This window comes from Vidua chalybeata, chromosome 12 (genome assembly GCF_026979565.1).
Source record: "Vidua chalybeata isolate OUT-0048 chromosome 12, bVidCha1 merged haplotype, whole genome shotgun sequence".
Classification (NCBI taxonomy): domain Eukaryota; kingdom Metazoa; phylum Chordata; class Aves; order Passeriformes; family Viduidae; genus Vidua; species Vidua chalybeata.
In genome coordinates, this window is record NC_071541.1 from 19,117,234 (window position 1) to 19,141,649 (window position 24,416).

The 24,416-nt window shown below is 41.0% G+C and overlaps 1 protein-coding gene across 1 annotated transcript; it reads left to right on the top strand.

Annotated features, from left to right (window-relative positions):
- The first annotated feature begins 1,173 nt into the window (after positions 1–1,173).
- PPARG (peroxisome proliferator activated receptor gamma) lies at positions 1,174–21,047 on the top strand. Its single transcript, XM_053953682.1, has 6 exons — positions 1,174–1,393; positions 3,624–3,793; positions 5,225–5,363; positions 9,900–10,099; positions 13,732–14,182; positions 20,586–21,047. Exons 1-6 carry the CDS (start codon positions 1,174–1,176, stop codon positions 20,831–20,833), a joined length of 1,428 nt encoding a protein of 475 aa, XP_053809657.1. The 3' UTR covers positions 20,834–21,047.
- The last annotated feature ends 3,369 nt before the right edge of the window (positions 21,048–24,416 follow it).

The following is a 24,416-nucleotide window of genomic DNA, read 5'->3' on the forward strand; positions in this document are numbered from 1 at the left end:
TTTGTTCCCACTGCAATGAGAATCTCTCCTCTCAAATTTAAGAATTTAGAAGATCCCTTGCAGACTTTGTTGTCAACGTCAAGGCAGAAGAGCTGCAGGGTTGTGCTGGGAGTCCTGAAAGTGGGAAGAATGCTGGTGCCACTCCTGAGGGAAGGAAAAGTGCAATCATTTCTGGGCACTGGGATTCCAGCAGAGCTGATGGGAGGGCACTCCCAGCCTCACTTACCTGTCAAGAGCAGCGTGAGCTCCAAACTCTGGAGCACCTCTGTTCCAATATCTTTATTTTGCAACAGCACTTCTGGCTGTGTGACAGAGTGGCTTTGATTCGAAGCAGATCAAATCTAAGTTTCTGTTATCTAGAGGTTAAAGGCCACTCACTTGATTGGGTTTAAAGTCCAAATTAAACAGCCAAAGTGACCAAGCTATTTTAGTTCTGAAACATCTCTTCTATTTTTAGGGTAGAATGTTCTTTTTATAAATAGTGGAAAATTAAACACAGACACTGGTTACAAAATAGCCTTTGCACTTGCTGTAACTTACAAACTTTTTCATAGTTGAAATCTGTCTAAATCAAGGATTTTGGTTCACTTGCTGTAACTTACAAACTTTTTCATAGTTGAATTATATCTAAATCAAGGATTTTGGTTCAGCTATTTGTCAGAAGAGGACTTGGAAAAGCATTTCGTACCTCAATCTAAATTCACTCAACTTGCAGAAGATTTTTGCAGATAGAAGTTTCTTATTTGTTTTCTGCTTTCAAGGCTTGCATAAATATATATGGAATTTGAAAAGTCAAAACGTACATTTCCTTGGTCCTTGGGCTCAAGACTGGGATTAAACTTTTGGCAAACTCGAGTGAGCACACTTTCTAAATATTTCTGGTTATTTGGAGGAAAACCACCACTATTTAATACCAGCTACTTTGGGGTTTTTTCTTTATATAAAAACCCTAGAGATTTTCAGACACTTGGGAAGAATGGTGCTTAGAATTTGCAAAAATGGGAATTATTTGTGGAAGACTTCTAATTTTATTGGTATGTCTGTTATGGAGAGATGCAGTTAAAGTTTTCATCTCAAGCCTGTGAACATGGGACATTTGGAGCTCAGCTTGGGGCAGATTGGAGATAAACATCCTAAAATGTCATTTTCTTGTTGGTGCTTGCAGGGATTACAATGGTTGACACAGAAATGCCGTTTTGGCCCCTGAATTTTGGAATCAGCCCCGTGGATCTGTCAGCCATGGACGATCACACACATTCCTTTGACATCAAGCCCTTCACCACCGTTGACTTCTCCAGCATTTCCTCCCCACACTACGAAGATCTTCCCCTCGCCAGAGCTGACCAGTCAGGCCTGGATTATAAATATGATATCAAGCTCCAGGATTGCCAAAGTAAGCTCTGCCTTTTTTTAAGTGTTTCCCTCGTGTCCGTGTTTCATTCCCTGGAACGTGTGCTAGCAGCGAATGGATTTAGAATTCAGATCTCCTGTGGCAGCAGAGATGTTCTTGCAGGGCAGATAGAAAAGGGAAAATACTCATAGCACACCTTCACCCTGCCAGAGCAGCAGCTGGACTTTAGGAAAGGTGCCATAAAGTATCCAAAATTACATTTTAGTAGACACATGAACCCCTCCATTGTCTCCTACACCTGTACTTTGTGTGCAGCTGTTCCTTTGAACTCAGTGCACACAATGCAGAATAAACACCCTGAATGTTGAAGAATGCCCAATTATGTTGAAGAGCATAATTTGAATTATTAATATGTGCAGCTTTTAAATTCCAAACAGCCTCAGAAAGGGATGGAGTAGAAATATTGGCCTGGTCTGAGGCACAGCATTGTTACAGCTCCACCACAGCTCCAGGAAGATTTACCTGCTATGAAGCACGCTGATCTTTCACAATTTACCCTGAAAAAATACACTCAAGCCTCCTTTTAAGAAAGGAAGTGACCTATTCATAAATAAACTGTTACTGCATTCCTGCTCCGAGTAGGAATGTGGGGGTGCTGTGCCTGGAACTCTTTTGAGGATCCACTTCTGCTTGGCTCTGACCTCACTTTTATTTGTAGTGATGTGTACAAGAACTCTTTCAGGGAATTCTTGCTGGGGGAATTGTGGTTTTTAATTTGGGTGGCACAGTGAAGCAGGAGCTGTGTATCTCTGCACTACTACTGTAATAAATGAATGGACATTTTTCCAGCTAGGCATTTATTTTTCTTTTGTTTAATTAGAAATATTCATAACACTTTAATGCCAAGTACTTTTAAAGAGTGAAACAGAGTTTAGATGGCATAAATCTTCCTCATCTTTATTTAGATAATTTCTTCCCAGTTTATATAGGAATAAATCTTTCTAGTCTGTATAGTGTAGGCAATCTGGAAAAATAAAAATAATCACCTTCTTTAATACTGTTACATCACCCCTGATGTAATGTAACTTTCAAATGTCACAGCTCTCTTCTGTGACCAGTGATGATTGATTTAAAGACATCATATTTACTTGTTTGAGAACATTCAATATTAGAAATTGTTCTCTTAATTCAAAACTGTCAGAAGAGAAAATTTTTCTTTAAACTGCACCTGAAGTTGAACAGTTTTCCCCAGGAGAGAGCTAAATTTTTGGATATATCCAATATTATTTTATCATCTATATAATTTAATATTTATTGAATAAGATAATAATATATTATAGTATAATATATAATATTATTATAAATAATAACATATTATTATTTAATTATTATTGAATAATATATTGCTCTATTAGACCCTTGAATATGTTTTAAACTAGATTAGACACCCCAGCCCATCTCCCTGCAGGAGTGTTTAACACCTTGAAGGAATAAACCAAACAAAGACCGAGTAAAGCCTGAGTTCTCCATACATTAATTTTTGATATCCATCTTGAAACCATTCCCCACGACAGAGCTGAGAGCTGGGTCTGTAATGCCCTTTCTCTGGCAGAACCTGCCCCTTCCAGCTTTTGCAGCCACTGCAATGCAGCTCCAGCTCCTTTTGCAGCCTTGGTCTGCTGCTGGCTTTGCTGTGGAGCAGACCTGGCCATGCCAGCCCAGCGTCCCTGGGATGCCTTGTGCTAATTCCTCACTGCTTCTGCTGCCTCAGGTTTTGGCTTTTCTATTTTCACATTCTGTGCCGCTTTAGTGTGTGGGTCTGAGCTTCATATTATGGGATGGTGAGCTCTCTGCACAGAGCAGAGACAAAACAATTCCTGCTCCAGCTGGGCACCAAGGACAAATGACCCAAATCTCAGGCCCAAGAGCACAAACACCGTGGGCTGGAGAGAGAAAAACAAGCAGGATGGGAGTGCCTGGGCTAAAGCTGGAATGGGACAATGAACTGCAAGGTGCAAATGGAGCAGAGCTGATCCCAGTGAGAGCCCCCGGGAGCGCTCGTGCATTTTGGGACCATTTTGGTTCCTCTTGGGTGCAGCCCTGGCTGGGCTCTGGTGCTGCCCAAGGTGGATCCATGGAGGAGATCCTTTGAATAAATCCCTGCTTTATTCTTTAGCTCTGTCTGGTCTCTGTTCTAGCTCAGCCTTCTCAAGGCATCACTTCCCCCATGAATCCAGCTGGAGTTTCTCACTCACCTCTCCCCCGTGCACAGGTGCCATCAAGCTGGAGCCTCCTTCCCCGCCCTACTTCTCAGAGAAGGTTCAGCTGTACAACAAACCTCACGAGGAGGCGTCCAACTCGCTGATGGCCATCGAGTGCCGCGTGTGCGGGGACAAAGCCTCCGGCTTCCACTACGGCGTGCACGCCTGCGAGGGCTGCAAGGTGAGCTGCCAAAAAAGCACTTTGCTGAGCATTTGATACCCTTTTCATCTCAAGAATCACTTGGTAAAATCACACCTTTGTGCTTTATTTAAAAAAAAAAAGAAAAAAAGAAGTTTTAGATGTTTGCGTCAATTTTCCTGAGTATAATTTATGGGTTAATAAGCATGAGTTTTTTAAAACCTTGATTTTTTTAAAACTTTGTTTTTTAAAACCTTGCTTGTTTTTTAAAAGCTTACTTTTTTCTTATTGATTGTATTGATCTATTCAAATTTTGTGTGTGTTTTTTCCCCTTCTTTCAACCATGCAAGTATATTTCATTCCTGCTGACTTGGGCGTCATGTGCATGTTCTTAGAACACACCAAACTCATGCCCAACCCCAAAGCTTTAAACAATTAAGATTCAGGCTCTGTTATTCTGATTAATTCAAGGGGTTTTTACCCGTTTTACACATTTTAGGTGACTATGGAGAAGTCTGATGGTATTGAGGAATGTGCCTGCTGCTTTAAAACCCCACTGACTTTTTATGTCAGTGATATTTAGTGTTTATAACATGGACAAGTGAATGGTGTAAAAATTGCCGTCCTCAAGAATGAGAGAAGAAATGTTAGAGAATGAAATTATTAATAATTCATTGAGTTCAAAGAAAAACATTAAAGTTTAATTTGAAATTCCCGTTTTCTCCATTTTCAGTATCTTGAGGAAAATAAATAAAAGGAAAGAACTGATCCAGAGCTTAAATAAAATTCTTAGCAGTGAATTAGGAACACACATAAAGCAATAAGTACAAAGTACATTACTTAAATTACAGTTAATTATATAAATAACAGTTGGCATCATGCTTTTGCCGTTATTATTCCCTGTGAGGAAAAAATAATTTTTACAAGGAAAAAAAGGGTGATAACTCTGGATAAACTTTATTAATTAATTATGACTGATCCAAAAAAGCATCTTTAAACTGTAAAAAGAGAAATAACCCTTTTCATTTACCAGGAACTGAACTGCTGTTGGCAGAATTTTTGGTTTGTCGTCGCTTACAACAAATTTTCTACATTGGTAGTGAACTTTAAATTTTGAAAATGCCCCGGTTTGTAATGTGAATGAAAATGTTGGTTTGTAATTATTGTCCCACAAGCAGTGGGACAAATGGAGCTTTGCTTCCTTTGGAGCTGCGCTCTTAAATGACATCCCTAATGTCCTTTAAACCCCACTGATTCCCTAAAGCTTCTCCAGCTTTTTGGGAATTTTATCTCTCTATTGAATGGGGTCGGACACAACAAACGAGAGGATCAACAGGAGCAGAGGGGATGGTAACAGGAGTGTGCTGCCTTGGAAATCCATCTCTCAGGCGTTCTGGGTGGGTGGAGCAGGGCCAGGATGGCCCTGGCAGCTCCCCGTTTCCAGCCTTTTCCACGTTTTCTCTGTTCCTGCAGGGCTTTTTCCGAAGGACAATCAGGTTAAAGCTGATTTACGACAGGTGCGATCTGAACTGCCGCATCCATAAGAAGAGCAGGAATAAATGTCAGTACTGCAGGTTCCAGAAGTGCCTGGCTGTTGGGATGTCACACAATGGTGAGTGCACGGGCAGTTTGAACCAGCAGTGGCTCATCTGAGAAAGAACATGGAACATCAACACAGCTACTGAAAGTGCTGCTGCAATGCCCACATCTTCAGTTTAGACGTACGTGTCACAGAGATTGCCCTGATTTAGGAGCCTCTTTCTGATTTCAGATTGCTTTCTCATCAAAATCAGGTGGAGATTTGCTTTCCTTGCTTTAATACATAATGTCACATGAGGTGGTTTTACTCCCCATCATTCCTGCTCATTGGTAATTCCTCCTGAATATATTCCTAGCATAATTGCTATTTTTCACTTCACTGTCTCATTTTCTGACCAGACCCTTTTGCCTGGTGGAGCTCAAGATGCCTTTCCTGGAAGCCAAAAACCTGATTATGAAATATGGATTAGAGAATCGGAAGCTTTGTGAATAACAGCACCTTGAATTTGCTGCACAGGCCACGTACCAAGGGCTGTTGGCATCACTGAGTTAGCACTTCTCATACTGAAACAAAACATATTTGAAATGAAAATATTCATTTTCATGAATTGTACAGTTTTAAAAATCCCCATCCCTCCTTCCTAGGACGCCCCCATCTGCGGTTGCCTTCTTTACCATAAGTAATGGCATGAAGAATATCACAATCCTGCTCTAGGAGAAAATCCCTCTGAACTTTAAAATTACCAGAGCAATTCATGTGGAAATACTTATGAATGTTTGGGCAGAAGGACATAATGAAGATTCTTTGTTGCCTTGCTTTGGCAAAGCAGAGTAAAAACAGGAATTAAATGTCATAACATAGAGACTTATGTAATTCTAAGGGTAAAGAATTGCAAACATGACTGGGAAAATAATTTCTCTGTGGTTTTTTTAGAACTTTCATTATTTTCAATATAAAAAATGAGTGTGCTGTCCCCAAGAGGAAAGCTGGATTGTGGTTTGCAAAGTTAATACATGCACTGAATGTAAATTGGTCTGGGAAATGTTTTGCTAATAGAAAATATGGTTTTCAAATTCCTGGGATGCAACAGTAACACTTAAAAATAAATCTAATTTTGAAATGCTTCTGTGGGTATTTTTATAGTAATTCAGGAGGGGTTTTTATTATTATTTTCAAGGTACATGCCAAATTCTCCCCTGGCCTGGCAGCACAGCTCCCATTTGTGTCCGTGGGATCCATGGGCAGCTCCATCAGGAAGGGATGGCCCAGACCATTCTCTCTGCCTTGCGACATCTAGAACAGCTTTAAAATTCACATTTCACCTGCATTTTCCCTCTTTAGCCACTGCCCAGGCAGAAGCTGTGGCACCAATAAGGTTCTAGGATTCGGGGGAGGCAGGAAAAGGGCAAAGCCTTTTGCCCCAGGGCTCCAAGGAACATTCTCCTTTGCTCCAACCAGGAGTTCTCCCAACAAGGACTCAGTGTTTTTATTCAAACATTGCCTTCTACACTTGCTTTTTTTTTTTTTTTTCTTTTCCCCGTTCTGGTTACATTGCCGTGCACAAAACACCCTCGTTCCTTCATAATTTATAAACAAATTTATGAAATGAGCTGAATTTCACCTTTGACGACCCAGAAGCATAAAAAAATGCAACACTGGATGTGTTCCTACCTAGGTTCCTACCCTCAGCCGACAGAACTTTAATATCCTAAATATTCTTTACATTTCACATGGATTGGAGGTAGAACCAGGGGGTTTCACCAATGACACTGGGACACATTTTAATGTTTCATCTCCAGATTCCACTTCAGCCACTGGGGTAGGGAAATTATCAGAATTTTAAATGCTTTGCAGCAGAATGTGGATTATTTGTGCCTGAGGGTTCCAGTCTTGTGTGGATGTATTATTGCAAAATGATCAGGACAAAAGGGGGACTGCAAGGAGACACTCAGCAGCTACAGCCACATTTTTTCACGTAGAAATGCTCCATACCACTTGGCTAAAGGGTATAAAAGACAGTGGTGTTCTCATGCTTGGAATATTGTTTTCCTTTCCTTCTCTAGCCACAGTGCTGCTCTGGGCTTAACCCTGAGTGGTGCAGATTGTGTTCTCAAGTGACACTGAGCAGAAGCTTGGTTCTTTTTGTTTTGAAATGGCATTTATTTTGTTCTCTTCTGCTGCTGGTATTAGCTCAGCTACTGGAATGGGAAAAAAAGAACACATGGTAACATCTTTATCATCAGTTCTGGGAGCAGGGGATTGCGCAATCTGGGCATATTTCCTCCAAAATCAGACAGGTATCCAGCCTGGCTTTACCTTGTGTTTTCTAATGTAACAAACTGTATTTATGGGCTATCTGGGACCTCCTTTATGCCCAGAAATAATCCAGACAATCAGAAGAGCAGTGCCCTACAGAACAGTCTATAAACAAACATCTTTTTTACATTTAACTTCTCCAAGAGGTAAAATCTGGGGTGAGGATAAATATTGTAGTTCTTCCACAGAAAGCCAAAGGACAGAATGCAGCACGAGGGACTGACTGTGTTCACTGTTGGCTTTGTGCTCCTGACATTTGGGGAATGCTGGAAATGCAAGGGAAAGGAGGAACTGCCCAAGGAAAGAGAGAAATCCACGCTCCAGCTGCAGGCTCCTGCCCAGACTTGCAGAGTCTGGGATTGCTGGGAGAGAAGCTGCCACCTGAACCCTCTCAGCCAGCTGCGTTTCCAGAGCTCTCCCCAGCTTTTCCCACCCCTACTGATCCCTCCCCAGGCTCTCCTTTCCAGCCTGACCCTTGCAAGTGGCATCATCATCAGCCCCTCCTTCTGCTCCCATCCAAAATCCCCCTTTCCCAATTCCTCCCATCAATCTCTCACTGCCTGAGCTCTCCCTGGTTTTTGTCTCAGCCCCCTGAAAATGACAGTGATGAGGATTTTTACAAAAGGAAACTGCTAGGCTCATCCCACAAAACTGATTTTGCCCCAGATTTTGCCTGCAATGCTAATAAACATTGAACAGAATCTGCTGCATCTGATATCTCACCAATAATATATATTCTAAACACATTTAGAATAATTTATTCTATGGAAAAATAAATCCTATGTCTATGAAATTGTAAGATAGGAATACTTGATTCACAATCCTCCTTGTTGTTAATGGATTGTTATAGTTAAAATATACTTTAGAATGAAATGTTGTATTTAAAATACATTTGAGTCCTGATCACCTTTTCTTTTGATGGAATGAAGTCTTCTGCCAGTGGGATTCCAGGTTATGAATCTGCTTTTTGTAAACCTCAGCTCTCAGGAGCAGGCCCACAACAGAATCATTTCCTGCTGGTGTTCAGCAGAATTTAATATCAAGGACACCCAAGTAACTCTGAAATATCCAGCATGTCTCACTCCCAGACTGAGGTCGCTGAAAGAGGAGTTCAGTCATAAAAATAAACAACTTTTTTTCTACAGCCATGAAATAAGACAACTGATGGATAAATATAATATAGGAGAAATGGAGAGGGGGGATGAGTTCTGACATCATTATTTATTCTTGGGAAAAAATGTCCTGTTTGCCTATCAACACATTGCAGCAAACTCATAGAAAAGTAGCTGCTTGTTTCCAAAATACACATCCCCAGTAAAATCATCTCTCTATGATCTTAGCAGCACTTTTCCTTTATCCAAGGAACACACTAATCACTGAAAAAATATTCATAATATTTCTATTTCCCCCTAGGGCCAAAATGCAAACCTTGATTTCTTCCTTCCGTTTCTTGTTTGGATGCTCTTTTGTCCTGTTTTGTTTTCATAAAACAAAATAAATTCTGTTTACTGAAATATCATGTGATAAATCAGTCTTGATTTTGATGGCTCATTTGAAACATTCTCCAGTCAGTCCCCACATGAATAAATAGTCTTGGTTAGGAAGTACACGGACGGAAAAGTAGGAGGTGCAGAGGAGATTCAAGCAATTTTGAGCTCATATGATGAGGTAGAACCATTTCCTGGTTTTTCAGCACTGCACATACATAGAGGTGCCATGAACAACTCAGCCTTTTCCAGCTTTTTATTCCCTGTACAACCTCCTTCCCCGTTCCTTCATTCTTATGTTAACATTTTATAGCACTTGCTATGTTAAATTCTGCTGAACTATTTAGGAATTTCTTCCTGCAAGGCATGCAAGGGTTTTGTTTCTAAACAAACGAAGAATCTCAGATCCATGTGGTGATTTTCCCAGAGCAATACAAGGCTCAATGGTGGCTCCCACTCTGAGCCAACAGAACTTTAATATCTTAAATATTCTTTGCATTTTATGTAGATTGGAGGTAGAAGCAGGGGGTTTGCATTTCCAAGCAAGGTATGATAATGGGCACAGAGATGATTTCCTCGGTGAGATTTGTTTGTTTCCCTGTCTTCAAAGCTCTTCAGATGTTTTGACTAAATGCAGAAAACCCTCTTTCCTTGCTTGCCCAACCCCGTTTAGCACAAACTTCAGGCGCCTGCACCAAAGGCGACGAAAACTCAACTGTGCTTCTTGAGGTGCAGCTGCAGGTGCAGAAGGTGGCAGAAAAGCCACTGAAATGTGGGTTTTTGTAACTCTTGTGGTGTTCCTCAGCCATCAGGTTCGGGCGCATGCCCCAGGCGGAGAAGGAGAAGCTGCTGGCGGAGATCTCCAGCGACATCGACCAGCTGAACCCCGAATCCGCCGACCTGCGCGCGCTGGCCAAGCACCTCTACGACTCCTACATCAAGTCCTTCCCTCTGACCAAAGCCAAGGCGAGGGCCATCCTGACAGGAAAGACGACAGACAAATCAGTCAGTTCCCTCTTCTTTCTCTTTCTTCCTTTTTTCCGAGTAAATGATTCGCCGAGCTGACAGCGCAGCTCTTAAAAAAAACCAAAATGCAAAACACCGAACCTAAAAAAACACCAAAAAACCCCACTTTGCTCTTGGCAGTTACACATTTCAAGCTGAGTCTGAAACACAGGAAATGTTTTTAGATAGGATAAGTAAACATTATTTGAAAAAACTCCAAGTTCACCTAATAAAATACTTGAAACAGGGACAAGAATTTGAAGGTCACCTTAACCTTTTTGTATTCCCTGATCCTCTCTTCCCGTTTTCCCTCTCCTTGCCCAGAGGTTATCTCCCACACTATCTGTTTAAGGTGGCTCTCCAGCTGTCAGGAATTGCTGTTCCCTGAGGAATATTCCTTTTCCTATGTGGCAAATGATTCCAGCCCCAGCACATTCTTATGTGATGCTCGTTCTTATGATGTTCTGATGAATTCCTGCTTTTCTCTGGGTTATCTCAGGTCACATCAGAGCCCTGAGTTGGTACAGTTGGAATTTTAGGAGAATGGATATGATCTGAGATCTGATCATGTTGGTAACAGTATTTTAATACCTAAAGAACAAAATCGTTTTCCACAACTTATAACTCTTAGCTTAATGTATTTTCTAAAATCACTGGCAGAAATTTTATTGTCAGGATTACAACACAGAGTGTATTTTAGCTTCCTTAACAATTTCAAAGACAGCAAAGAATCAGAGCTATTTCAAGCTCCAAAAAGGTATTTCTTCCTTTCCTTAAAGGCAATTAAAATAATAATTTTAATGTAGCTCAGAAATTGGTTGACCCCTCACATAAAAGGTGAGGCACTTACAATGAGAGTAACTCTTCAGCATGAAGTTTGAATTAGCTAAGTTTATTTATTCTGCAGAAACTGATCTGCAACCTGCTCACGCCTGAAAGTTCCACCACTACAATCCTCACCCAGTAAATGTATAATTACATTAATTAATTCTCCTTCTTTCTTGGGAGTTTTTAAATTTTGGCACATTACAAACAGCAATAAAGCAGTAGACAGAATCCAGCTTTTCAGTGCTGCCAATTTTCAAGTTTTTCTTGAAAATACCACTGAAAGAGTAACACTCAGTATTTAATGGTTACAACTTTCATGTTTTTATCAATGGATTTGGTGCTCTGGAGCATCAAACTGTTTACTATGGGCATAGTTTAAATTCATGCTATTTTTTAGTTGCTGTATGAGCTGAATTAATTTAAAATGTTTGGATAGGCAAGTGAGTGTATCAAAACTAGAATGAGTTCTTCATCATCTCCTGGGATATACAGAGCTCATTTGACATAAGATTCTACTCTCAAGTACATCTGAATCTTTATATTAAAAAAATCTTTGGCTGTTCTGAACTCCTTCTTCATGGATAGGCCAGTAGTGTAATATTGGCTTTCTAAAGCACGTGGGCATGGACTAATAATGACTTTTTCTTGTACTTGGTGCTCCCACTAGAAGGAACAGAAAGAAATTACCCACTAGAACCAAAATATGCATTTTGAAAGCATCTGCTGCAGTCTTGTTGCTCCACTATTCCACGTGTGTGCATATCCATATGTGCAGATATGTATTTAATGGCTTTGCTGCTGCCAAGATGTCATTACCTGAAAAATTCCTTCTCTCCTGGCTTTTCTCAATGCCGTTTGTTTGCTGTTTCAGTTTCACACTGAAGTCCTCCGTGCAAGTGGGAAAATAATTTAATCCCTCACGCTGTCCCTCCTGGAATGTCATGGTCTGGAGCTGTAAACATAAAACCATGAGAATCAGCAGCCCTACAAGGCATTAGAATCTGCAGTCACAAATGACCATCCATTTTAGAAATGATTTCTTTAGTCCAATTGTTGGAGTATAATCCCTTGTATTTTAATTAATTAATCAAGTATGTTAACAAACCTATCGCTATCAGTGAGATTTGTTCAGTGCAGCAATGAACTATTCAGTCATTAATCCTCTGAGGGAAAGAGTCTTCAAATGAACTTGAGAAATCCTCACATAGCCACTTCTTTAAACCCAGGAGCTTCTTTTGCATATTCTAGAAGAGATTGTTTCCAGATCCTCATGCAAGTATTCTGGCACTGCTTTTGCTAAGCTGCTTTCAAAATTGATTTGTTCCAATTGAGCTTATTTCACAGTCAGCCTCATTTTTGTGTTCTGAATTGTGGTTTGTAGCATGGTATTTGTTTTTTCTTTCCCAAAGATAAGTTGAGTGGGTTTAAATATATCCTAACATTGTTATTTTTACAGGAGTTAACAGCAAAAGGTTACATTTATCAGTTAATCAATACCATAAAGTTGATATTACTTGCAGTGTTTCCTAGGATAGAACATGAAAGGAACATGAAAGTAAATAAAAATGAGAATATTCTCTGTCTTTCTACCAAAAAAAAAAAAAAAAAAAAAAAAAAAAAAAAAAAAAAAAAAAAAAAAGAAGGTTCCTTTCCACTCATGAGATTCTCTTTTATAGAAGCAGTTACAATTCAGGTAAAAGTAGTATCATTTAAACCTTTGTTCAACACTCCAAACTTTGAATTCTGGAATTACAGAACATTCTATAAAACAAAAAGCAAACAAAGGAAAAGGCAAAACTCTGGATACTTTAAAATAGTGTTCCTTCCCCCCCCCCCCCCTTTACTTGGCATTTCTGTAAATAAATTTTAACATTGTGAGGATATTTGTTTTTATAGGTTTAGGACAATTTAACTATCTGGGGAGCCCTTGATGGGTTCCTCAGGACAATTTAACTATTTGGGAAACCCTTTAGGCTCCCCATGACAATTTAACTGTTTCGGGAACCCTTGATAGTTTCCTCAGGACAATTTAACTCTTTGGGGAACCCTTGACAGGTTCCTCAGGACAATTTAACTATTTAGGGAGCCCTTGATAGGTTTTTCAGGACAATTTACCTATTTGGGAACCCTTTATGTTCCTTGGGACAATTTCACTATTTAGGGAGCCCTTGATGGGTTCCTCAGGACAATTTAACTCTTTGGGGAGCCCTTGACAGGTTCCTCAGGACAATTTAACTATTTGAGGAACCCTTTAGGTTCCTCGGGACAATTTAACTCTTTGGGGAACCCTTGACAGGTTCCTCAAGGCAATTTAACTATTTGGGAACCCTTTATGTTCCTTGGGACAATTTCACTATTTAGGGAGCCCTTGATGGGTTCCTCAGGACAATTTAACTCTTTGGGGAGCCCTTGACAGGTTCCTCAGGACAATTTAACTATTTGAGGAACCCTTTAGGTTCCTCGGGACAATTTAACTCTTTGGGGAACCCTTGACAGGTTCCTCAAGGCAATTTAACTATTTGGGAACCCTTTATGTTCCTTGGGACAATTTCACTATTTAGGGAGCCCTTGATGGGTTCCTCAGGACAATTTAACTATTTGGGAACCCTTTAGGTTCCTCAGGACAATTTAACTCTTTGGGGAACCCTTTAGGTTCCTCAGGACAATTTAACTCTTTGTGAACCCTTGATGGGTTCCTCAGAGACGTCTGAGGGGTTGCTGCTGAGCTCTCTCTGGGTTCCTCAGGAGTCCGACGCTCTCGGGGAGGACATTTGGGAGTAACTGGAATTTCCCTTTGTTTCTAGCCCTTCGTTATTTATGACATGAACTCTTTAATGATGGGAGAAGACCAGATCAAGTGCAAGCACGTGTCCCCGCTGCAGGAGGAGAACAAGGAGGTGGCCATCCGCATCTTCCAGCGCTGCCAGTTCCGCTCCGTGGAGGCCGTGCAGGAGATCACCGAGTTTGCCAAGAACATCCCGGGATTTGTCAGCCTCGACCTCAACGACCAAGTGACTCTGCTGAAATACGGGGTCCATGAGATCATTTACACCCTGCTGGCCTCTCTGATGAATAAAGATGGGGTTCTCATATCCGACGGACAAGGGTTCATGACGCGGGAGTTCCTGAAGAGCCTGAGGAAACCTTTTTGTGACTTTATGGAGCCCAAGTTTGAGTTTGCTGTGAAGTTCAATGCACTGGAATTAGATGACAGTGACCTGGCAATATTTATAGCTGTCATTATCCTAAGTGGAGGTAAGTGCTCTCTTATTTATATGGGATTTTCGAGGATGGAATTGACACCTTTAACTCCTGCCCAAACAGCGAAGTGCTCAGCGCTGCAAGCTGGGAGTCAGTGCATTTACACAGAGCTTTTTTAGTCATTTTCAAATCTCTTTTTGTTGTTTGCCCTTTATTCAGTTCCAGACAGAAACTGAAAATGGAAATGCCCTGATATTAGTGATGGAGCTGGAAATGCCTGTTGAGTCATCAGTTCATTTAGGCAGAAAACAAAATCAGGGCTATATTTTGGGAAACAGGAAGGGTGGAATTTCACTGCCAGGAGCTAAAATTCTGCAGGACATTTGTTTTTTAAACTTTCAATTAGATTGTGTGGCTTGCTAATTGACCACAAGCAGCTTTGACTCCAGAACAATTCCAAAGCATAGGTGATATTATTGGGCTTACAGGGTTATGGTGCTTTTCATTGTTCTTCCATTCGTGCAAGGTTTTATTTGCATTTAAAAGGAGGGGGAAATGCATTTTTTAGGAAAATTGTGGTCTCCTAAAAAAAAAAATAACCCAGGCATCGTGTGCTTGTTCAGCTTTCCTCAGCTGTATCTTCACACATCACGCTTTGAGCAAAGCATGAACCTGAAATCCCATGTATGAGACTGCCCACATTCAACACTTCACTGAAAAAACACTGAATTTCAGCATTTCTGCAGCCAGTCAGTGTGTTCCCTGCTCCTGAGGTGATGTCACTGCCCTCTTTTGTGAATTAGTGATGCCTACCAGGATTTATTTCACTTAGGCACCTTCAGATACATTCCAGACACACTGAAGCTCCGTTACTTTGGCCAACACTCCCGAGGCAGTGATGTTGCACAAATAAAATCTTGCCCTACTGATCTGTGTGTATTTTGGCCCAAGGTGGAGCTGCACACATCCATGGCAGGAATGTGCTGAATGCTCTGGATTTGCCTCCTCTGCAGAGCAGCGCCGAGGATTTTGTTATTAAATTACATTTCAGCAATCAGACACAACCTCATGCTATTGTTCTAAAAGCAGCCCTGCTGCTGGGAGGGCACTCTGAGGTACATCTGCATTTAAATTCACCTCCAGCTCCCCCTGGCACCGTGCTTCATTCAGGAAAAATAAGGGGTCACAGTAGAATTTGTCCCGCTAATTCCGCTCCCAACAAGAATTCCTCCCAGAAATGTCCTTGTGCAAACCTTGGGCACCGTGACCCCTGAGGGCTCTGCATTAATTCAGGAAGGAAAACACCTTGCTGGGGTATTCTTGGTTGGTTTTGATGGGAGAGGAGAAATGGTACAAGCCTCTCAGGGCACTACTCAGAACGTGCCAATATTTTGTGGGTTTTAGTAGAGTGAAATGTGACAGATGAGAAAAGGCCTCTCAAAATTCACTCCTAACTGCAAAAAGGGAACTTGTGTTCAGCATTGTTTGGTTTCCACCAGAGGAAATAGGAATGATGTAACCAATCTCACATTTTAGATTGCAGGACAGTGATTCACGTACAATAATTAACTGTGTTGAACCAGAGTTATCAGCATGTCTCTTTTTTTTCCAGAATAATTTGTAAACAGAGACTTGTAAAGAACTAATGAATTTGGGTCAAGTAACTGTAGCAAAACTCTGAAACAAATCTGTAGAGATGTATAAATCCATATAAATATAAATCAGTCCTTTCTAGGAAGATCCTTTAATTTCAACAAAGACCTCCCTATCTTTTTGCAGAGCTTCTTTTTTTTTTTTTTCCAAAAAGTGTGATGGCTGCTTGAAAAAAAAGAAGAGTTTATGTTTTGAAAACAATTAAGCTTTGTTGCCAGTTAAAGAAAGCTTTTATCATGGAATTTACAGCCAGATATGGTATCTATTGAACTGAGTGCATTCTGTGGGATTAAAATGTCTTGTGTGATACAAAACTGAGTCCTATTTCTCAGCTCTCTCAGACGTTTCTGTAAGAGCTACACCCTTGCAAAATTGTATTTCTGTAAGAACTATTTGAATACAGCAGGGTGATTTCACTGAGAACAGGATTTCAGAAGCAGAGCACCTCGAGGACTTGACTTGCTGCAGGAATCCTGCAACGCTTAAATCCCCTCACGAAATCCTGTGTACAAACATCTCTAACAGAAAACCACTTTGTGAAACCCAAAGAGATCCCAGCCAGGGGCTCTAAATGTCAGTGAATCTGTTATTACCTAGTGAAATTATGCTAATTCTGCTGGCTCCAGGGGGGCTGGCTCTTGTGCAGCTCTAACAGAAGAGGAGAAGAGAAAGGGAAAGATAATTCCAGCTGGAACATCACACATGGAAAGCTTTTCCTTGGGAAGTGCTTGGAATTTGCCACAAATCCTATAAAACTCTTTAGCTTTTTGATAACCAAACAGCTGCCTTTGCATGTTATCTAAAAAGGCAAAAAGCCCAAATCCCAGCAATAAGGAGCTGACAAATTAACTGTAATAGCAACAGATGGAAAATACTCCCACAGTGGATTTTACTGTTCCTGAGCTGCTCAGTGCAGCCTCTCTCTGCCTCAACTATTCCAAATGTTTCTCTGAACTCATTTCTGGAGAGCTGCTCTTACTGTTGGTGCTGTAACACAAAGTAAATGGCAAACAAAGTCTTGTATTCGGAATTTAATGCTGGTCAGACAGAGAGACTGTGTGTGAGCATAGGATTTCACCTGGTTTGTACAACAGAAATGCTTTTGGCCATCAGCAGCAGCAGCAAACCCTCATTACAACATCCTTCCAGCTGTGGTGGCTTTAAAAGACACACTTTGGTTAAGTGAGATTTGGAAAGCTTCTTTTAGGAGATTTTCTTCCTCTGTGCCACTGAGACTCATCCTCAGTCAGCAGGTGAGTGCTCTGCTGTACATGAGAAAGAACTGGAGCATCTTTAAAATATCACATCCACCTGAGCTGAAAACGAACTCTGTCACAAGAAGGTTTAGGGAGAACGAGTTGGATGGCTCTGTTTGGGCAGGAAAGATAATACTGCAAGCCTTATTGTAATAATTCACATTTGTCAACTGAGCAAGCTCACTCAAGCAGGCTGTTGTCAAGCAAAGAAAAAGCTCAAAAGGGAATTTTGCAGCATGGATGGACTCGAATTTTTGTGTATTATCTTCTGCAGTGGTTGGATACAGCAGTGTATAAAATGTATTAAATTCCTGTGTACAGGAATTTTGGGATACAGGAATGTTTGGATACAGGAATTTTGGGATACATGAATGTCTGGACACAGGAATATTTGGATCCAGCAGTGTTTGGGGCAGAGTATCCCTGTAAAGACCCACACTCTGCCAGTCAAACTGGTATTTAAATCCAGAGATGTTTCTAAAGTCACTTTTTTCTGTTTGCTGTGTGTTTTTACCTTAAATTTTAAGCCACGAGTCCCTGCTCCTGGTGCAAACACTGAATTCAATAATTTTGCTGCATTCTCAGATCAGCAAAATTTGAAGTTTTATCACTATTACCAAGTAGTTCCTATTTCACTGCCACACAAATCCTGCACTTTGGTTCAATGCCTCCAGTGATGATTTGCAGTTCCTGCACTGATTACAAAGCATTTCTTTGTTCTAACAAACTCCTGGTGACTCCGATACATGTGACAGTCTCAGAAGACAAACCTCAAACTGCTGAGTCACATCTGCCTCAGCAAGAGAAAAAAGAAGGAGCACATGTGTTCACTCAGCCAGATCTTTGCCTGTGCTTTCATACTGAGGTTTTAGAATGTGCATTTAAATGCAAAGTGCGTTTATTCAGAGATAATAAAATGTAAAGACATGCAGGTGGCAATTTCATACGTGAGGACCAGGCAAAAAAGATTGTAATTATTGCTAGGGACATGAAAGAGGCATCCAAATAAGGAAGTAAATCAATATTTTCCCCTGAGACAGTATAGAATATCAATTTACACAAAGTGGTACTGCTTGCTCTCAGAACTTTGGGATTATTTGCCTTTCCCAGTCACTGTGAACATTTTTAGAACAGTTTTCAAACTAATTGAAGCAGCTGTAGGACAATGAATGAAAACATAAAGGAAATGTGAATAAGGAGACATAATAAATAGCAGGGAACCATGGTGCTCTCCTTTTTCCTACAAGGCACACCCCTCTGCAGCTCCTTACTGCATAAAACTCACCTTTTGGTACAAAACCAAATTAGTCTGGAGCAGAGATATATTTAAGAGCATTTTAACAGCTTGAAATATACCATAATAGCTGGATGTTTAAGCTTTTGCCTCTTATTTCCTTTTTTTTTTTTTTTTTTTTGTTCTTATTTAGATAAGTTTCTTGGAACAGAAGCAGCATTTTCCTCTGTAAGAGGTTTTTACTGAGAAAATATAGCAAACTGTCAACACCCAAAAAACACTGCTCATATCCTCATTCATGAAAAATCTCTCTTGCCTTCAATGGGAATTTTCCTTCCTCTTGAATTGGCTTATATAAAAATAACATCTGATCATCTCCTAGGCTTTTGTCAGAGTCATCTTTTCTGCCCCTGGTCCCACTGGGCCATTAGAAAATCATCAGATTTGGGTTTTTCAAGGCATTTCAGGATTTTAGCCACTGCAGTCTCAGGCACCCAAATTCAGGGGGCTCCTGATAAATTCCAGACACAATGGAGTTTCCTCCTGGACTCTGAAGCACAATATTTCAATTGGGATTCGCTCCTGAAAAGCTCACACCCCAAACACATCCCACCCCAAAGGAGCAGGGGCAAAGGGAGATGGATCTCAGGGGAAATCGAGGCCACGTCCTTGTGCTCCCTGATTTTTTCTGTCCCTGAGTCATGCCCAGCTAGCTCAGAGTTCAGCTGCAGCACACAAGGAGAATTTAAAGCTATCTCAACCCCAAATTATTACCAGCTTTGACAGGCTGAAATTTGGCAAGTTTCAGAAAGATGTCAACTCGATCCTGCAGCCCACACAATGCATTCAGGCCATCGAAAACTAAATATCTAATATTTATCAAAAATTCTTTAGGCATTTAGAAACTGCTCCAAAATATTGCCAAAGGAAATTCATAACAAGGAACTTTTTTTTATATTTACTCCCAGACTTCCTGAACCAGATTTTATGGGGTTATCAGTTGGATGGGATAAATAACTGATGTCTGCAAGACGAGCACATTAACAAATATCCAGGTTCACATTCAAAATTACTTTTATTCCTATTTTTTAAAAACTCTGCCTAAACCTCACCTCTTGGAGAGCTGAGTATCCTTTCCTGATCAGTGACCTTTGTTTTCATGGCTCACTCATTGCTTTTCCTGCCAGCTTTGCTTTTTAGTTTACACTGCAGTTTTTCCCCATGAAGTAAAGCCACGATGTATTTATAAAGAGCTTTGTTTTCTCCCAGCCTTTTTGCCAGCGTGCAGCACGAGTCGAGCTGAGTTAGGAGAACTCTCTGCTCAGAAAGGTTACCAAGATCACAGGAAATAACAGCTTATTTTTTATGTTTTTAATGGAGATCAGCCTCTTGTCCTTGTTGAAATGGAATTATTGCCTCAGGAAAGTGACTTAAGGCGCTGCTTTTTATTGATCAAACTATGAAAATAATTTCATAGCTACACAGCAAATTTTATTTAAATTATTGACTCTTTTCACTATGTATTATGATATTTGGGATGTGTTACCCAGTATTAAGTATTTTAGCAGTAACAAATTCACGGTGGTCGTTGTCATATGTGAGAATTTAAAAAGTTAAGCATCTTTCATTGCTTAGACATTCAGCATTTCATTAACTTTCAGTGATGGAGAATGAAATAAACTGCAGAAGTTGAGTTTATGCCTGTTCTTTTTTTTTTTTTTTTTTTAATTTTGATGGGTTCACATCCACCTTAGGAGGAAACATTTTTAGTGGCAGCAGCTACACACAAACCCATCAGAGTACATGTTGATTTTCCTGAAATTAATTACCTGATGCAGATTGTTCATCCCCCAACTATCTCACTCTTCTTTTCCCACACACGCTCCCAGTTTATTGTGGAAAATCCACTGTAGTGGAGTACAAACCTAGTTCTAGAGTACAAAACTAGTTCTAAAACTCCTCTGAGCAAATCCCAGTGAAATCTCACAAAGTACCTGATGGCCAGACAGTTCTCAGGAAATGCCATCAGTAAAGGCTTCATTTGCTAAGAAATGTGTAAGAAATTAATGCGTGGCACTGATGCTGTGATGCTGAGTAATTCACACCCTTATTTCCCCCAGACCACCTAGGGGAAATGTTTCCAAGACTAATCCTAAAACTCCTTTGAGCAGATCCCAGTGAAACCTTACAAACTACCTGATGGTCAGACAGCTCCCAGGAAATGCCATCTGAATTTGCTAAGAAACACATAAGAAATGAATGGAGAAAATCGATGTTATGGTGCTGATAAACTCCCAACCCTTTCTTCCCCCAGACCGCCCGGGGTTGCTAAATGTGAAGCCCATTGAAGACATTCAGGACAACCTTTTGCAAGCCCTGGAGCTGCAGCTGAAGCTGAACCACCCCGAGTCCTCGCAGCTGTTTGCAAAGCTGCTGCAGAAAATGACGGACCTCAGGCAGATCGTCACGGAGCACGTGCAGCTCCTGCAGGTCATCAAGAAAACCGAGACGGACATGAGCCTCCATCCTCTGCTACAAGAGATCTACAAGGACTTGTATTAATGAGCAGAGCAGTTGTTAATCCCCTGACATGATGTATGTTCTTCAGATTGCACTATTTCTTTGAGGGAAAAACTTGGCGTACCTAAGAGATTACTGTGAAACAGCATTTAAAAAGAGAGAGCTTAGTATAGTAGATCTATTTTATGCATATTGTTTATAAAGACACATTTACGATTTACTTTTAATATTAAAAGTATCTATATCATAAAATTGTTGGCAGTATTTTCAGAATTAATTTTTTTAACTACGTTACTTCTTAAAATCGCCTGTCCGAGTATGATCGATGCTTCACTCAAGCATGCAGTTAAATTTTCAACTAAATAAAAACCTTTCTCCTTGAGCATTTCCAGGGAAATGTCTGAAGTATTAACGTTCGATTCTGTGCTCCCGAGGCATCAGCACAATAAAATTCAGTCACAGATTGGTGTAACTTCCCAGGAGAGTCTCAAAGGCCGAAGGGAGAAGTGTCAAGTCTGAAGATACTCGTGCCTTCCATAACAAGATTTGACACTGGCAGAGCTCTGTGAAGGGGGCTCAGTGCAAGGAGAGATCAGGCCACTCCTTTGTGGGCAAACAGAGAAATCAGATGCCATTTCAAGAACTCGTTAAGGAAGGAATATGCACTGCTCAGCACTCCTAGGAAACAGAGTCCTTTTGATTCCTCTGCTCGTGCAAGTTTGAGACAGGTGGAGCAGCAGCTACTCCAATTCCCAGCCCACAGCAGCCAGGGCTGAGCTGGAATAGGTTGGTACAAACCTCTTGGCCTGAGACCTTCCCCAATTATTTGATAAATTGCCATTGAACAGCAGTCAAAATATCATGGAAAATTGGGATGTTGTGACAAATTAACTCCTGAACAAAAGCAAGGTTTAGGTTAATTCTTGTGTAAAGATAAAGCTGTGATAAAACTCTGTACCCTGAGTTTGACTCGAGCTCCAGGTGTTCATCCAGGGGTGCTGGAGATGTTCCTGCTGTTGAGGTCGTTGGTTTTCTTGCATGCCTTGCCCTATAATGTCACCTAAAAGTTCCACAGGGAGCAGAGCACAGCAGAGTGAACTAATTTAACAGAAGACAAATTTCCTAACCATGTCATTTTGGGGTATTCTTGGTACTGAGGTGAGAGATTCACATTTCACCTGCCCACGTCTGATAATTTATGGATGTGACCCCTGACTAAATCCAGCAGGGGGGACCCACAGTGGTGGACCAGGAGAGGGAATACTGGGGGGAAAAAGCCACTATTTGTAACTTATATATCAAAATAAGGAGAGGTCCCCAATACCCTTGGTTTCCTCCCTATGTCTGTATTTTATTTATGTAGCAAATCTTGTGCCTTAAACTGAGACAAGGGGAGTGGTGATTCCCAAGTGGACAAAGAGGTGATGTAGGTGTGAGTAGGATCTTCAGGGTGTAGAAATTGGCTTTGCTCCTAATGCAGACCTTGAAACTCTTAAGCCAATGCAAATTATGCAATAAAGGAGCCGAGAGAGCTAAATATTAAAATTAATCCTTCAGCTCATGCCTTCTACACCTGGAAACGTTTCCTGCTGCTGATTTCAGGTAACCTCTGTGCCTGAGGTCAGCAGCGAGCGTTGTTCCCACCAGGAAGTTTGGGGAATTGGATCATTCAGCCTCCAGGTGTGGAGCCCACGGGTGGAATTGCACTGGGATGAAGTCACTGCGAGGCTGCAGAGAGCAGCTTTGATCCTGCCAGCCTTGCAGTGAGGTCATCTCAGGTGGCTCAGAAAGGGTGGCCCTGGAGCAAACACAGTATTGCAGTTCATGCTCAGCACTGCAGGCTTGCTGCACATTTCAGGTGGTTCCAGCTGAGCGTGGCCCTGGCAGGAATTGCATCCACACTTTCGTGGCTGTTACAATGCAAAAGGGAATGTTCTCCCTCTGGTTTAAGTTGTTTTTCCACTGTTCATTTGAAGCGTTGCCTTCCACCCCTCGGTGGGAGAATTCCCAGAGCTCCCCCCTCCCGTGGAGGATGGCTCAGAGATGAGCTGGCTCTGGGCTGGACCCCAGCTCCAGCACTGAATTCCTGTCACAGCAGCACCCAGCAAGAACCATGACTCTGAGCCTGCATTTCTTAAACAATCCCATTTCCCACTTGCTTCCCTCAAAATGGAAGTCCAGAAGTAGTTTCAAACAAAAAGGAATTTTAGGGCATGTCCTTACAGAAGTAATATTCAAAATTATTTGAAAATAAGTGGCAGAGATGCCCTGACAGGGAAATTGAGTTCAGTACTTTGTTAAAGCACTGAAAAAAATCTGTGTAACACAGCAGCACATTAACCAAAGAGCTTCTTCCCACTCCTGCAAGGGGTAATATTTCTGAAGCTGTCCATTCAGCAGTGACAGTGTCTAAGCCACTCAGTCCAAAAATCCCTACGTTTTGAGAGTGCTAATGGAATCATAATCAGAAGAGTTTGGCAGGAATGGGTGTTTTCCTTTATGAGGATGAAGGCACTGATGCCCAAAAGCCTCTACTTTTCTCTCAACTGTATCAGCTGCTCTAATAAAATATATTGTTCTCCCCACACCCTGTCTGCTCTCACATATTGATATTATTCACCATGTTTTCCTCAAGCCATGCAAAGTGTTAATTTTTTATGTGAGTTACTAATCACTGACATGCTCTGATTCTAAGTGGTTACATCATGGTTAAGAAGTTTTGCCTGAAATACTTTTCTACAAGAATAGGTCTTAAGGGAAAAATGTTCATTTAATGGACAATTGCTATGTACTAATTTAGAACAAATGACTGTTATGAGGATATGAAAACATTTTCTCAAAAAATAGCATTTTCTCTTGTGAATTATATTCAGAATTTTGATCTAATTGTAAATACTTTCTGTTTCTATGGGACTTTATTTATTAAAAACACAAACTTGCTAATGGGAGTTCATCAGTAGGTTGTAATACTTTCAGACTCTCCAGAGTTTTGGGTAGAATGGGCTACGCCATAAATGAACAGTTTGGGTTTTGATCTTCAGTGCTACTAAAAACATTTAACAACTCAAAAATAGAAGCAGCCAGCTGGTACATGCCTGCCTTTGAAGAACTTGATTTTGCTGGTGTTATGCTGCTCCTCAGTCATCTGTGCACTACATCAGAATATCCTCAGGGATGCTGTGGGATCCTGGACATTCCCACAGGCTTTGAAACTTCTGGGCTGCTATTCTGCCTTGTATTTCACACCGTCCTGCCTTTTCTGTGGAAAACCTGCAGGTAAATTGAGCCCAGAGAAAGTCATTTGGTGTCCCTGCACACATCCAGCCCATTCCCCTCGCCCTGTCAGGCATCAGAACATTCCTTGTAGGAGCTCAAAGGTCCCTGTTCAACAGGGAAAATTACCTTCTTCAGACAACGCTGGTGACCATTTCTCCAGCAAATGCTGCTGTGAAGACCTGGAATGGAAATTGAGGGGGAAAAAAAGCATTTCTGACATCCCCATTGCTGCAGCCCAGACCACTTTAATCACAGTTTCCATAAAAGCATGGAAAAGCCATTTGTGCCCCTGGTGCAGGTGTTTTACCACCCTTCAGCCCTCCCTAACAGAACCTTCCCCCAGCACAGC

What these genes read in the sequence shown, in the direction of transcription:
- PPARG (XM_053953682.1), top strand. Translation starts at nt 1,174, where the DNA reads ATGGTTGACACAGAAATGCCGTTTTGGCCCCTGAATTTTGGAATCAGC. An exon ending in TGTTGGGATGTCACACAATG is followed by an intron (nt 5,364 to 9,899) that starts GTGAGTGCACGG and finishes GGTGTTCCTCAG; the next exon opens with CCATCAGGTTCGGGCGCATG. An exon ending in TGTCATTATCCTAAGTGGAG is followed by an intron (nt 14,183 to 20,585) that starts GTAAGTGCTCTC and finishes TTCTTCCCCCAG; the next exon opens with ACCGCCCGGGGTTGCTAAAT.